This window comes from Lepisma saccharinum, chromosome 15 (genome assembly GCF_977018435.1).
Source record: "Lepisma saccharinum chromosome 15, izLepSacc3.1, whole genome shotgun sequence".
NCBI lineage: Eukaryota > Metazoa > Arthropoda > Insecta > Zygentoma > Lepismatidae > Lepisma > Lepisma saccharinum.
This window is the reverse complement of record NC_139243.1, coordinates 21,949,584-21,964,329: the sequence shown is the minus strand read 5'-3', so window position 1 is coordinate 21,964,329 and position 14,746 is coordinate 21,949,584. Positions and strand designations below refer to the sequence as shown.

General features: G+C 37.4%; 1 protein-coding gene across 2 annotated transcripts in view; it reads left to right on the top strand.

Annotated features, from left to right (window-relative positions):
* The window catches only part of LOC145999421 (transcription factor SOX-10-like), a 233,364-nt gene that overhangs the window by 193,969 nt on the left and 24,649 nt on the right, over nucleotides 1-14,746 (top strand). Inside the window, exon 5 of one of the 2 annotated variants that reach the window (XM_083136376.1) lies at nucleotides 6,525-6,626. The exons of the other annotated variant lie outside the window; for it this stretch is intronic. Coding sequence (XP_082992502.1) covers nucleotides 6,525-6,626 — 102 coding nt within the window. The remainder of the gene's footprint in view (nucleotides 1-6,524; nucleotides 6,627-14,746) is intronic. 2 annotated transcript variants of the gene reach the window in all.

The window sequence follows — 14,746 nt, the reverse complement described above, 5'->3', positions numbered from 1 at the left end:
CGAAGCAAGCAAGAAGTTTTTAGGATCCAATTATTTTGTAGGCTGAAATCAACATTAATTTAATAGGGCGCAAATAATTTCACGGAACTCCATGGCATTATATCATTTACAACTTTTGTGCCTCCCCGATGGTGTAGTGGTAACATCGTCGCCTTGTGATCTAAGGTCCCGGGTTCGATACCCGGTGGGGGCACATAGTGGTTCGGACCCACTTTAAGCTATAGGTCCAGTCCCGATTAGCCTTTCTGTGCATAAAGTAGACAAACAAAAACACAAATCAATCATTTTATTTTACAACTTTTTTTTTCATTTAGATCGTTCGGCGCCCAGCGCTGTCTCCCACCGCCCCTAGCTACGGTTCTGAACTTGACAAGACTAAGGAAAGCAGGTATTGCGAGCGAAGCGAGCAAGAAAAGTTTACGAAAAGTACTTTTATTTGCATGAAATTTGAAGTTCTGGGCGGTAATTGCCTCCTGCAGGTAGATTTGGCCGTCAATGTTTTCCCCCCGTTGCCCCCCCCCATAGAACTCATTTCCGACCAAGGTTGGGGCGGGGGAGGCAATACCCACCCCTGCCCCCCTGTGGTTGCGCTACTGGCGCATGCATCTACAGGAAATTGATGCTGTGCCTCGCGTTCTGATGTGTTGGCGGCAGTCTTCCATAATATGGAGAGACGTGCGCGTAAAGGCATGCCTTGATGGTCAAGGCGATCACTTCCAACTTTTTCTTTGATGTCACCATGCTTCACACAATCCAATATAGTATGTCCGTAGCAAATTTTATTACATTACAACCATTATTTTGATTTCTATAGACTATGCGAAAATTTGGGGCAGAGAGCGAGTGAGACACCCTGTATGTAACAAACACAATTGAATAATCATTCGTGTTCATTAATGGTCACAGTCATCAAATATTTCCCTGCCGAAAAGTATGCAGCCTTGTGGATTTAAATTTCCCTCACCAATGGCGGTGGAAGCGTAGTCGCCTTGTAATCAAGGAGTCCCGGTTTGGATTCCCGATGGAGGCACATTGTTGTTCGGATCCCACTTAAAACATCAAATCAATCAATCAATCTTGTGAATTAATAAGAACCCCATTCTGCAACTGACAATATCACTGAGCCAAGACAACAGCAGGCTGTTCTCCCCTTACGTTTTCATCGCATATCCTGATATTTTACATCAGGGCGTCTGCACTCGGAGAACTAAATGCATCATATCGATTGATGCACCAGAATGCATCGATTGATGCATTAAAGTGTGTCTTATGGCTTCTTCAAAGAATCAGATTCACATTTGATGCATTTGGGCGCATTTTTGTATGTCGTGAAAGAAACACCAAAGTGCATCATTTGATTCACGTGAGGATTCCTTTCAGTCGAGATGCACTTCAATGCATCAGTTGATGCGTTTTGATGCACCAGAATGTATCTTCTTTGATGATGCACGTAAACGTTTCGTCTGAGCTACATAAACTCTGTAGCTCAGGCCAAACGTTTGAGTGCATCATCCAAAAAGATGCAGGAAAGTGCATCAAGGAACATCAACTGATGCACTGAAGTGCATCTCGACTGAAATAAATCCTCACTTGAATCAAATGATGCACTTTGGTGCTTCTTCCACGACATACAAAAATGCATCCAAATGCATCAAACGTGAATTTGATTCTTTGAAGAAGCCATAAGACACACTTTAGTGCATCAATCGATGCATTCTGGTGCATCAATCGACATGATGCATTTAGTTTTCTATGTTTACCAAAATAACAAATCCAAAATTCTTAACTTTTTCTTGACCTTCTTTCCGTTTTCTTCACCCTTCCCCCTTTTTTAAAACATTTATTTAATCACCCCGTACTAAGGTATAGTTGGAAATTAAGAAATACATATTTTAATTCAGTGAAAAACCACAAGGCTGGTTAAGATGAAAACTGAAGCTTCACTTTAACAAGAGATTAAGACTTGTCTTAATTATTAATGCATGTAAAAATTAATGCTTCAGACTTCATCCTGGATGGAGAGTGGCCACACAACTTTAATATTTTTACACAACTTCACGCATACAAAAATGTAATTTTTAAGAAACAACGTGAACAAACTTTAACCACAACCACAATTTTAGATTTCCAAATATTCAATTTTATCAAATCCCAGTACGTGCATATAACAATGTAAATTCATACTGTAAAAATATTTAAAAAATTCGCGACCACAAGCATAATTTCTTGACTTTTTTCTTCACATGTAGACACCCTGTACATGTATTAAATTCTTCACATGAAACTTGTAGGTAGATTAAATGGACGTTAAGTTTGAACTCGGTCAAGTTGTCGATGATATTAATTCGATAGCTCTTTTTCTGTATGAGTTTGTGTTTTCTTATATTGTGAAAATACTGTTTCTAAATTACGTGTAAATGTTATCATAAAATTTAATGGCCTAGGTTCATGGACGTCCGCAGGATTTTCTCCAGGGAGGGGCAAGGAAGGTATTTTTTTCCAGGGGGGGCAAACAAGTATGGACCGTAGTGCGCGAGGAGCCGTCATTTTGTTCATTTGTGCCAGATTGATGGAATCATTCTTAATGTTGCCACCAGAGGTCAATAGAATCGGTTACGCAATGACGTAACAAGGAAGCCTCGGTGCGAACTCGCAGCCCTTCAGGCAGTGCATTTTGGATTCTGACCCAGGGAGAGGAAGTTGGCTTCTTCTAGGTAGACACTTTGGGAAGGTGTCCGAGGAACCACGATATGGAGGAGAAGGATAAGTACTTTCCGTAATGTTTCAAGTTTGAACTTGCACTCACGCAATCAAATTACATTTTGTTCATCTTTCTCGTCTAGACTACGTGGAGAAGTGACTTGACAGTAACTAAACATATTTAGTTCATTATTATTAATGTGTTTAAACTAATACCCATCAAACTGGCCAAGTGATACGACAAGGTTCATTTCAGCGAGTTTATCATGGAACAATCTTTCGTTATTGTAGTCTAATTGTGCTTGCACATTATGTGAATAAACTCGCCTACGTTGGAAAAGTGTTGTATCTGTACTTTCTAATAGCATAGCTGCCCCATAGCAAATAAGTAGACCTTTAAGGCGGAAATTTTCACTGCGCACTTAATTTAAGGTTTGTATGCATTAAACAGGTCAGTTTAATGTGCATACAAGGCACATTTTCCACAATAACAGTGTTGTTCCCTCAAAAAAACATTGCTTAAATTTGAATTTACCATGTTCGTGTAATAATTAACACATATTATTGTGGCTGAAATGAAATTATATGTGTGAAATATATAATTTGTGGTTGACTTTCATTTTCCAGGGGGGGGCACGGCCCCCCTTGTCCGCCTTGCCCCCCCCTTCCGGTCGCCCATGCCTAGGTTAGAACCACTGTTTCAAGGTGCTTAGATCCTCAACGCAATAGTTTAGTTTTCCTCACTACTAACAATACAAATTTGCATACCAAAAAAACTGAATCTAGGACAACTGCGATGGCGGACAATTGCGATGAAGCCTAAATCACGGACAATTGCGATGATTTTGACGGTGAAGGCCATTATACAAATTAATGGTATCACAATTGCAACGATCAGGACCTAACCTAACACAGAACTAATAATGCTGTATAAGGTTGGAACAACAAAATAAATAGGTGGCTTGGAAGACCGCATCCAAACATTCATGATGTTCTGGCCTGCCTCAAGAGCCAAGCAGAAGACACCACCATCAAGTACATGCGGATGGAACTTAATCTAGAATGTCAGAAAAGTAAGAAGCGTGACATTAAAATCGACGAGAGAGAGTTGGAAAGTGTATTCGCACTTAAAGGAAACGGGTCCTTCAAAAGGTATCTGTTGGCTCTAGCCCATGTTCAAAAACTTGATTGAACCAAATTCCCAGCCAAGTTTGACGAAGCACTTCCGTGCTGACAAGAAATAAAAGAGAGAAATGTAATAACAAAAATACAAGAATGAGGTAATAGTTATGACTGACAATGTGTGGAAGAACATTGATTTTAAACACGCCAAAGTGGTTGTAATGCAAGTACGTTTACCAAGCTACGTTGCCAGTCTCAAGCCTATGAGAGGAAGCAGTGTTCCAGGAGCGTATATTCTAGGCTAGTTAGGCTATCTGCGAAGCCCGGAGTCTAGAGAATAAAATACAGTAGAAAAATTGATCAGAAATTGTAATCAAAATTTTCCATATGGGTGACATGATTCTGGAGTTGGCAACCTGATTTCCTATGAGGTGGCACCCTGATTTCTTATGACTTGGTCAACTTATTTCTATTCATAGCCTAGGACCACGTGACAGTGAGATAGCCGAGATCTTGGACTCAGTATAAGCCACTGCAGTGTTCTGTTCGAAAATATCAATATTTCACATAATTCTCTTGTAAGACATATTGTACAGGGTGTTAAGCCACCATTCAATTTGATAGAAGATTTAAAATGTCAACGCAATTGTCCACCCGCCCTTTCACTTCTGTGTTCATCGCAATTGTCGGTCATAGCAATTGCCCGCCATCGCAATTGTCCGGCTACCAAAAAAACTACCACCTAAAATGAAATCACAAATGCTCCCTCCCCTTCCGTCCAAAACAAAAAGCTTAATTCGCCCATCGTTTGGTTAGCATTTGAATACAATAATCAAAAGTGAAAACAGCGTTACATAGAAAAAGTCGAGTGTAAAATACAAGAATCACGTCATGTTTATTCCAAAGAATAAATGGTTCCACAGATTTCAAAATTATAAAAATGAAGTTTTATGCCGGAGGGTAAAGAACATAAACTTTATGACGAAAAATTCACCCTAACTTTTAAGTCTCTTTCTTAAACGAAGTACATGAAAGTTAATAACACAATAAAAACAACTGCATTTCAGTACACCAACTGCACCTCATCTGGTGGACGAGTTGTAAAGCCTCTCCAATGATATAATAATAAATGTAATACTAATAATAAATTTGGAATAAAATTAGTTTATTTTTATTAGTTTGTAATAGTTTTTATTGTATAACAACAATCATAACCATGAGAGTTACTATGCCTAATTATTGTGTGTAGTATTGAAGTTTTATCGATGGCTTGCCCACTTATAGCGGTGGTGCTATCGAATTTTCAAGAAAACTATGGTGGTTGATCTATCTATTCTCTTTTTCCCTGTTTTTTTTGTCTTCCACTGCTTGTTCATCTCTTTCTCCTTTGTTTATCTATCTTCTTCATCTCTTTTTACACTTGCCTCTCTATCGAAATCTCACTCTGTCTATTACTTTCTTCCTCTATTTAATTCGCTTTCTTATTCTCTATTCCTGCCTTTCATTCTTTCTCATTTACTTTGTCTCTATCGTCTTTTTATTTTACCTCTTTCTCTATCTGTTTATCTTTTCTTCTCTCTTTCTCTCTATAATAAGAGATCTCTTTCCTTAATAGTTATTCATTCTTTATGTTTCTCTCGCTTTCTCTGCCTTTATTCATGCCTGTCAATCTTCTCATACTCCAGCTCTGTTTTTCTTTATTTTCTTCATTCTTTCTCTCTGTTCTTCTATATCTTTCCCTCGCTTTCTCACTGTTTCTTTCTTCAATACTTTCCAAGTCTTTTTGCTTCATTCTTTGTTTTTCTCACTTTCTCTGTCTTTATTCCTGCCTGTCAATCTTCTCATACTCCATCTCTGTTTTTCTTTATTTTCTTCATTCTTTCTCTGTTCTATCTTTCCCCCTCGCTTTCTCCCTATCTCTTTCTTCAATACTTTCCAAGTATTTTTGCTTCATCCTTTGTTCTTATCGCTTTCTCTGCCTTTATTCCTGCCTGTCATTCTTCTCATACTCCATCTCTTTGTTTACTATATTTTTCATACTTTCTCTGTTTTTCTATCTTTTCCTCTGATTTTCTCTATCTAAAGATTTCTTTCTTTATTATTTTCTCTGTCTTTCTACCTGCCTTTTATTCATCTCATTCCCTTTCTCTCTTCGGATATTTCCAATGTACAGTCACCGGCAATATAAATGGGACACCTATATCCTGAAATACTTGCTTCCCTGCAAGGCGTTATGTGTGTTGACTAACTCCACGCGGTGGTAGAAGATACCATTGAAATTTTCTATTAAAATCGACTTATCGCCGTATTCAAGCTCTACGATGCTGAATGGGCAGAAAATTGGATTAAGACTATTCCACTGTGGGCTACAGCCCATCCAAACCCTCCCCTACTAACGACGCCCCTTCTCCTCATCTTATACAGCATTTGCCTTTGTAGTAGTGTCCTTTCACCCTCTATCTCTCTCCTTCCGCACCCCATCTTTCTCTCGTTCTTCCCCCTTTTGAACTTCTCCGTTTCTCTTTCCCTGCCTGCCACCATGTCCACCTCTAGACGTCGGGAACAATTAATATTGTAAAATTCTTAAATAAAAATAAACATATTGTTAAATGTTAGCCAATATAAATAAAATATTTATTGATTTTTTTTAACAGTAATGAATAATAATGCTTAGGTAATTAATAACTTATTTGCTTATGCAGTTTGGGTGGCACCGTCCATACATCCGGCGAGAATTCGTCTACTCTGCCCGGTGGACCTCCAACGCCGCCTAAAACGCCACAGCAAAGTCTAGGAGGAGGCAGGTAAAGATTAAATCAACTAATTCACTTTTAGATCAAGTAGGAATAAATGCAGAAGCAATAAATAATTATCTATAATGCCTGTGTTCATTAATAAGTTCTGTATTTTTTCCGTCATTTTTTTTTGGCTTTTCTCCATTAGTCGCGACGATGAGGATGAATTATGATTATGGAAGACGAGCACACGTGCTAGGATTTGAACCCAGACCCTTCGGTGGCAATGGTTTATAAGTTTTAATAGACCACTGTTGAACCATACGCAGATGACAATTTCAGTCTGTCTATTGTTTCTTTTTTAAATATTAATTTGCTTTAAAATTTTAAGTTTGGTTAGAATAATTTTTGGTTTGAAGGTCATTCTTTGTTAACTCTTGAAGTAAATAATTTATAACAGTAGTGTTTATACCTAGGTATATTGCAAGTTTAATCGTAAATAAAAAGTTTATTATATTTCATGAGCTCTACGCTTGTTAAATTTTAAGGCAGGTGAAACGTAAAATTGTTTTTAAAATAATAATCATCACAAACGTTAAATGCATAAAAATGTATCCATCACAAAGAAAAGAACTTTGTATAATTAGACACCACATTCAGTCTGTCATTTCGTATTTTATTTGTTTTAGTTAACTTGTACCTATAATCTAGTGACAAAATACAGATATCACATATATTAATAAAAAATACAAATAACTATGTGATTATAACGCAAAGATTGTGACGAGATATACAAAAATTCTACGATTCTCATCTTGGTACAAGCAAATCAATGGTACGAAAAAAACAACGAAAACGCATAATGTGTTTCATCGATAGATTTAGATTTACAGTCGGGACGCGCTAGCGTGGAACCACCCGCTCTGGTAGCGTCGCGCTGTTGCCGGATTGACCTACCTCAGGATTTTCACGAGTCCACAGAAACACATGTAGGATTAAACATCTGGTTAAACAGTCAACAACGGGACACTTCCATTGTTCTCATTCTCAGCAAAAACAGCTGATTTTAACTACTACTTCTGTTCTTTCATTCATGTTTTATGTTTTTACATACAGGTAGATCGAAGCGTTAATTACACATGTACCAAATGTATCAGTAATGTTTAGGAAATCGAGCAATTGCCAAGCGTTTCGTTGTAATTCATTGAACTCTGTATTGCCAGAGCCTGTATTATCCTGTAGCTTCTTAAATTATCTCACTTCACACACCCACATGTGCCTCCCCGATGGTACAGTGGTAGGGTAAGCGTCGTCGCCTTGCAATCAAGTAGTGCTGGGTTCGATACCCTGTCGAGGCACATAGTGGTTCGGATTGCACTTCCAACTGTAGGTCCATTCCAGATTAGCTGTAGTGTCCATAAAGTGGACTTTAAAACACCAACTCAATCAATCAATCAATCAACTCACACACAATTGATTTGTTCTTGATAAATTCTTCCCTGTAATACAGTAACTCAGTTCTGTGAAATTCTGTATAAAAGGTAAATTTTAGTAGGTTCCGCAAAATATAATTTAAAAAACGTGTTAACGAAACCAAGTTGTACGTAATTTGTTTATACGTTATTCGCCAAAATTTTCAAGAAATACATTTCATTTGTACGTTCTGAAGATTCAACTATGTCACAGAAGTATAAATTCCATGTCGTTACAAAACAAAGGGCGAGTTTCGTATACAAAAACAATAGGCGGGCATAGCTGCGGTATTGAGTTGCGAAAAAGACGAACGTCGCGGTGTGACAAAGAAGGCAAAGAGAGGCGACATGAAATCAAAGGAGAACGATTTGCCACAGTTGTTCATAACTAGAGCCCGGAAGTTTGGCAAAATGACTCTTTTTATCTACTGCATATATTGATAAAATTTTTCCGGATACGTTTCTTATGTTGTTTCGAATGTTTTGGAAGCCTTTTCATTTTGCCTATTTTCCCTATTTGGGACCCCACTGCCTATTTTTAATTATAATGCCCTTTTTTTGCCTTTTTCAATGAAATTTGACATTTTTCTTAAAAAAAATGTGTATATAAATTATTTTTCTCCCAAAAAACGTTGTTGGCATTTATTTTTCTTCCGTTTATTATGTGAATAATTTTCGCCTTATTTAAGTAATATTGAACTCACGCATGTATCAACATTGCTGAAGGAGAAAAGTGTGAGAAAAAAGTATTTCATGCTCAGTTAGGATATTGCCTTTCGGTTAACATTTCTTGTGCATGATTGACTGCTGAAGTGGATAGGTTGATTTCGAACACAAAGAAGATATTTCTGAAATCTCCCTCTCGAACCCGAAAATGTCAGGAAGTTGCGATTGAGCTTAGTTTACCTCAGCAACCAGTCTTGACGAGATGGGGAACCTGGATATCAGCAGCTATATATTATGCTAACAACCTTCAAAAAATCAGTGAGGTGATCGATGCTCTTCCAGAAAATGAAGCGGCTTCAATTCGTGAAGTGAAAAAACTCCTGTGTTATTCAAGTTTACTTTTGCACATTATGGTGCATTGCCAGAGACAACTACAATTATAGCATCCAGATGATGGAAGTGCCAGGAGAAAAGGGGTGAGCTGTTGCGGAAAAGTGCTAACGGGTAGTGAGTGCAAATGAGGACTTGAAACAATTGAAAACAATTTGTGATATTCTAAAAGGTGAAAATGCTGTTACCAAAATGAGTCCAGCTACATTAGCTTGTTATATGTATGCTCCAATAACTTCTGTCGAAGTAGAAAGATCATTTTCTATTATGAAAAACATTCTCTCTGACAGACGACTATCAATGAATGTTTAGAACTTAAAAAGCACTTTGTAGTTATGTGCAATCAAGACGGAGAAAATTGAAATGCTCTTCCCAATTTAGATTTTAACATTTTGCCAGAAATTATAGATAAAAGTAAGCGACTTCTAAATGTGCCTTTTTTCGGTTTATTTTGCCTTTTTTTCCTTTTTAGTGCCTATTTACCACATTATAAATGCCTTTTTGCCTGCCTATTTTAACGAAAATAAATGCCTGAACTTCCGGGCTCTATTCATAACACAAGATGCATTTTCTTTTGTAGGTAATTATGATACGATACAACACAAGTAAAAAGATGCCGGTAACTGATGCTTGCAATGTACCATAATAAAAACACAACAGAGGTTCTTTCAGTGAAGGTTTTCGGTTGCTGTGTAGAGCAGGAAGATAAAATGTTTCACGCTTGCCAGAATGTAAAATTCACACGGGAAGTTAACGTTAACCTACAAGAAACTTCAGATTCAAACTTCTAGATTCGTTAAATTATCACTTTACGACGGAAATAACATATATTAGCATACTGATACGTACGTGCTTAATTTCGCGTGAAGTTTTATTTTTTCCCGAACTTGCCAACAGCTGATTAACCTGTCTGCCTGTTTGTGCGAACGTGGCAACGTAGAAAACCCCCAGCCACATGGTAGCCAACGAGGAGACAGAATTTGGTCACGTTCTGCCGTTCTGCGTTCTGATTGCACGCCGCTTCTTATCGCGTCCCGACTGTAGTCAAGATATTTCTCGTAATCTCTGTTAATGCTATTAGAGCACCACCTATCGACTTGAATTTCATGTGAATCTCTAGACTTCAAACCAGTTCATTTTTGGAATGTATTTCGTCATGACTTGAGGTTTTTGTCTCGCTTTGTTTCTACGTCTCTTCTTTCTATATTTTTATTTTCTGCCTTTTTCCTTTATTTCCACATCTTTTGGTACAATCTTTTCTCTTTTCATATTCCTTCCTGTGTTTCCTTTTCTGTCTCTCTCTGTTCATTTCTTTATATATTTCTGTCATTTTCTTGTTTCTTTTAGTATCTTTATCCCTCTGTGCGTGTATGCTCTCTTGTAAATAGAGTTGGAAGTGGTCGGGAAAAATCGGCTTTTTTGAAGAAAAAAAAACAGAGTTTTTTCCACGGCTATTTTGGTTGGGATTTTTTCGGCTTTTTTTCACAAAACTGTCTCAAATCAATGAAAATACAGGAGTTGGCAGTATTTTTCCTGTTCCATGGTTTTCGTTTATCTCACTACTGTAAAATAGACACTCATTTCAAAATATAAAATACCATTTACAATATGAAATCCGTAGCTAAACATAAACAGTGTTTTTTTAAAAAAGCTGGCTTCTTTGATTGGGCGGTTCTTTCAGAGTGTTATCTTCATATTTCGGTAGGATTATAAAATATATCTATGTAGTATAAACATATTCACATAACTAGAGTAGTTTTGTATGTGTTTTTAATGGAACCTAATAGTATGATTAATATGAAAATATTTTCTATATTTGGATTTGTTATATGAACATAGCAAGATAGAAAATACTGCTCTACCTTTTGAAAATCTAGTATCAAATCTCTTTACATTAAATTTTGTGTTCAGTAAAATATTTATATTTGTGTTCCGGCTTTCCAATAATGTATAATTTGGTTAAACGGCTGCTAAACCTTGTCACACTGCAACTAGGGATGTATTTTGGCTGCTTGTTGCAAAATTCTCAACCTTTGTGAGACCACAGCCCAGTAATTTTATTTCTTACAAGTCGATGCCCTGGTCCCAACAATTTCCCTCATAAATACATTTCTGATCTTTAAAAGTTTATATGGAAATTAATGTTCACCCTTAATTAATATTAATATGCACCCAGGGGTTGACGACTAATTTAAATCTAATTTTGTGGGCCTTCCCAATGGCGCAGTGGTATCGTCGTTGCCTTGTAATCAAGGGGTCCCGGGTTTGATACCCGGTGGAGGCACAAGTGGTTCGGATCCCACTTTAAACTGTAGGTCCAGTCTCGATTAGCACTGTGCATAAAGCGGACTTAAAACACAAATTCAAATCAAATCAAATCTAATTTTATATTTGACAGCAAGTATAATTTACATAATGGACCTTTTCAGGCCCGGCGGTTGAACAACACTGTCACTAAAACTGAAGAAATCTGGACTGGACTTACAGATAGAAATGGGATCCGAAACACTCTGACCGCTGGGGATTGAACCTCAGACCCCTTCTTATTACAAGGCAACAGCATTACTTTATTCCACTCCACAGGCCCATTTATGATTATAAAAGGAACCTTCTATCAAAAAACCGACCTTTTTCCAACAACAGTACTTGCAATTTGTTGTCTGTGATTTATAGGTTAAATTAAACGATGACGTAGCTAACAATCTTGTTAAGTATAGAGAACATGCAGATCGAGGCAACACACGACATGGGCCCCTTCAGTCTGCAGGCAAGCATCCACCACACATGCACAAACAAGACCGAGGTGACATGATGCGCACCCTTGAAGGAGCTTTCAGACTGAAGTCACAAATGACAAGCGACACAGTCTCCTTCAGTATGAAGCAAAACATTCACCATGCACGCAAGAGCAACAGACCGAAGCGGCACGATGCACGCCATTGAGAAAACAGTATAGTCCGAGGAACATGCAAGTGACATGTTTAGCTCGTTGTCGTGCTTCAGTTCAAAAGATTGAATGGATTACTGAGGGTCTGCTTCCAAGCGACACATGTCGCTTGTTGCTTCCGTCTGAAATTTCCCTGAGAAAACGGTACAGGCCAAGTGACAAGCGACACTTGCAGCTTATGTTGCTTCTGTTCGAAAGGTTGCATTTACTTCTAAGGGTTGGTTTCCAAAAACCACGTGTCGCTTCCGTCTCAAAGCTCCATTAAACAGGATATATTGAAAAGTGATGCCGAGCAGAATCTAGAAAAGCTCTACTCGGCATCAGTCTTCAATATACACACGTTCACGTAATACATATGCTTCTGCATATGTGCTGTGAACAGTAGAGATTTTTAATTGTTCCCAAACATCGAATATTTTGATATTAACATTTGTTTCATATTTTATGACATCAGCATTTAAATTGAGACACAAACATGTAAAATGTTGTTTTAGGTACATTTCATGGTCAGATGTGCTCATCAGGACTACACATTTAGTTTTAATCCTAGCTTACCCGTGCTGTACAAGAAACTTACATATCAGGGGGCGACTCATAGGCCCACACTTATTTATTACTAGAATTCAAGAAACCATTTCATTATTGAATCACTGCTTCCTTTGATCATTACACATGTGCAATTATTTATTAATTATAATAATTATAAAAAATACTATAATTACTAAAAAATAATAACCAATTATTGCCTGAGTGTCTCCCATATATCATTCACTAAAACTCACAAAATCCATAATATTCTTTTATTAATGTTTTTGTGTTTGTAGAGGTGCAATTTATTAAATATAATAATTACAATAATTACCATCATTACCAACTAATTGTACACTGTCACGAGTGTTTCGAATGAGACGTATTTAAAGATGGTGGCCTGATAAGCCCACCAAGTGCATTTTGCCTCCTATTTACATTACACTTGTTTTTTTTATTAACAAAAGTAATACAGAAATATTGGGAACAATGTAGTTTATTTTCAAACAGTTGAAAAATCTAAAAAGTAGATGTGGTGGGACTGCAAATCCTTCCCTCCCCCCCCCCCCCCCTCGGTAAGCTAGGGTTAAAATTGTATCTGAACCACTATACAATATGTGTCCACTGGGATTGGCCAATATCTGTCTCTTGGCTGCTACATAATGTAAATCTTTTTTAGCTAGTTGTAAAATATGTCACTACAAACCTGTAAACTAATAACAGTAACTTCAAGTGAAGTAGGTTAGCTGTAATTGGTAAGAAGCCAAAATTTCCGGGTTTTTTCCAAAAAAAGCCGGCTTTTTTGCAACTCTACTTGTAAATGACTTAAAATATCTCATGGGCGTATTAGGCTGGGCCAGAGCCGTCGGCAGATTTAGCGGGAGGGGCATGGAGGTACTTTCCCCTGCCAAAAATATTGGCACCATTACATTACAATGAATAAAAAATGTTCGAGTAATATTTTCCCAGGCAGTAATAGTATGAAACAACTTTTTACACTAGATTTACTTATCCAAACCTTATCTACCAAGGGAAATTAAACTGTCCTTGACCCCCTAGTTTTGCCACCTTGCCCCCCCCCCCCTACGTTTTGGAACCCAATCGCCACCACTGCTATCATGTTATAATCAAAGGGTACACACACACATGCATGCGCGTACATACATGCATATACAGTCCTGCCGTTGTATCTCCCGATGTCCAATCACAGCGCAGAATGGTTATTTTGACAAAACCCTGTTTCCCTGCTGGCTGCTTTGGGGAGGGAGATTTGTAACGTTGCCGCTTCTTGCCCAAGCACTAGGCCTAATTGGTTGTTTGACTGCGAGTTCCTTCGTAGGGAAACGCGGCAACAGAGGGTCACTGCAATAAAGGCGGTCTCCGCACCGGAAATAAGAACGGCAGGACTGTAATCTGCTTTTAATATTTCGAAAAATCTCACTTGTATTTCCATTGTTACATCTTATCATATGCTTACAGCTTATTCTATACTCCTCCCAGAAACAAATTCTAGGTCTGCCTATGGCGTGCCCAAAGAGTGGTTGGTGGGGCCATAACTCCTCTTTACCCAGTGTTCCTAAAAAAAATATTAATAATAATTCCCTTTATTACATTACATTACATATTGAATTTGCATTATCATATAATTATAGACAATTACCAACCATAAGCAACCAATATACACGTATTACAGCTATTCAATACATGTAATAAGGAACCCCCGAAGTAAGCCCGCCTCCTCCCGCATACATTCGAGGGTATGCTCTTATTGTCCTGGTTCCTAAAAATATACCAGGACGTCAGTTGCTCCGAGTTTGACGGTTCCCCCGACTTTATTTTCTCTATTTATTATTATTTGATTGCATTTTAAAATAGGTATAATAATAAATTGTAATGTTATACAAAGAAATATATACATGACATAATTGATGTATACAATACTTTATGTGATATTATTTCTGTTCTGGGATCCAGAACAGAGGACATGAACCTCGTGAGTGACATTACATTACATGTACACATTTTTTTAAAAAAACCAATTGTGAATAGTGTGGATATAACATTTTCCATTATTGTACTGTTTCTAATTTCGACTCTTATGTTTACATGGTAGGACAGTATTAACAATATTAATAATAATATTTTTAACATCATCATCAAGAATATCTTCAATAACATTCTCCTAA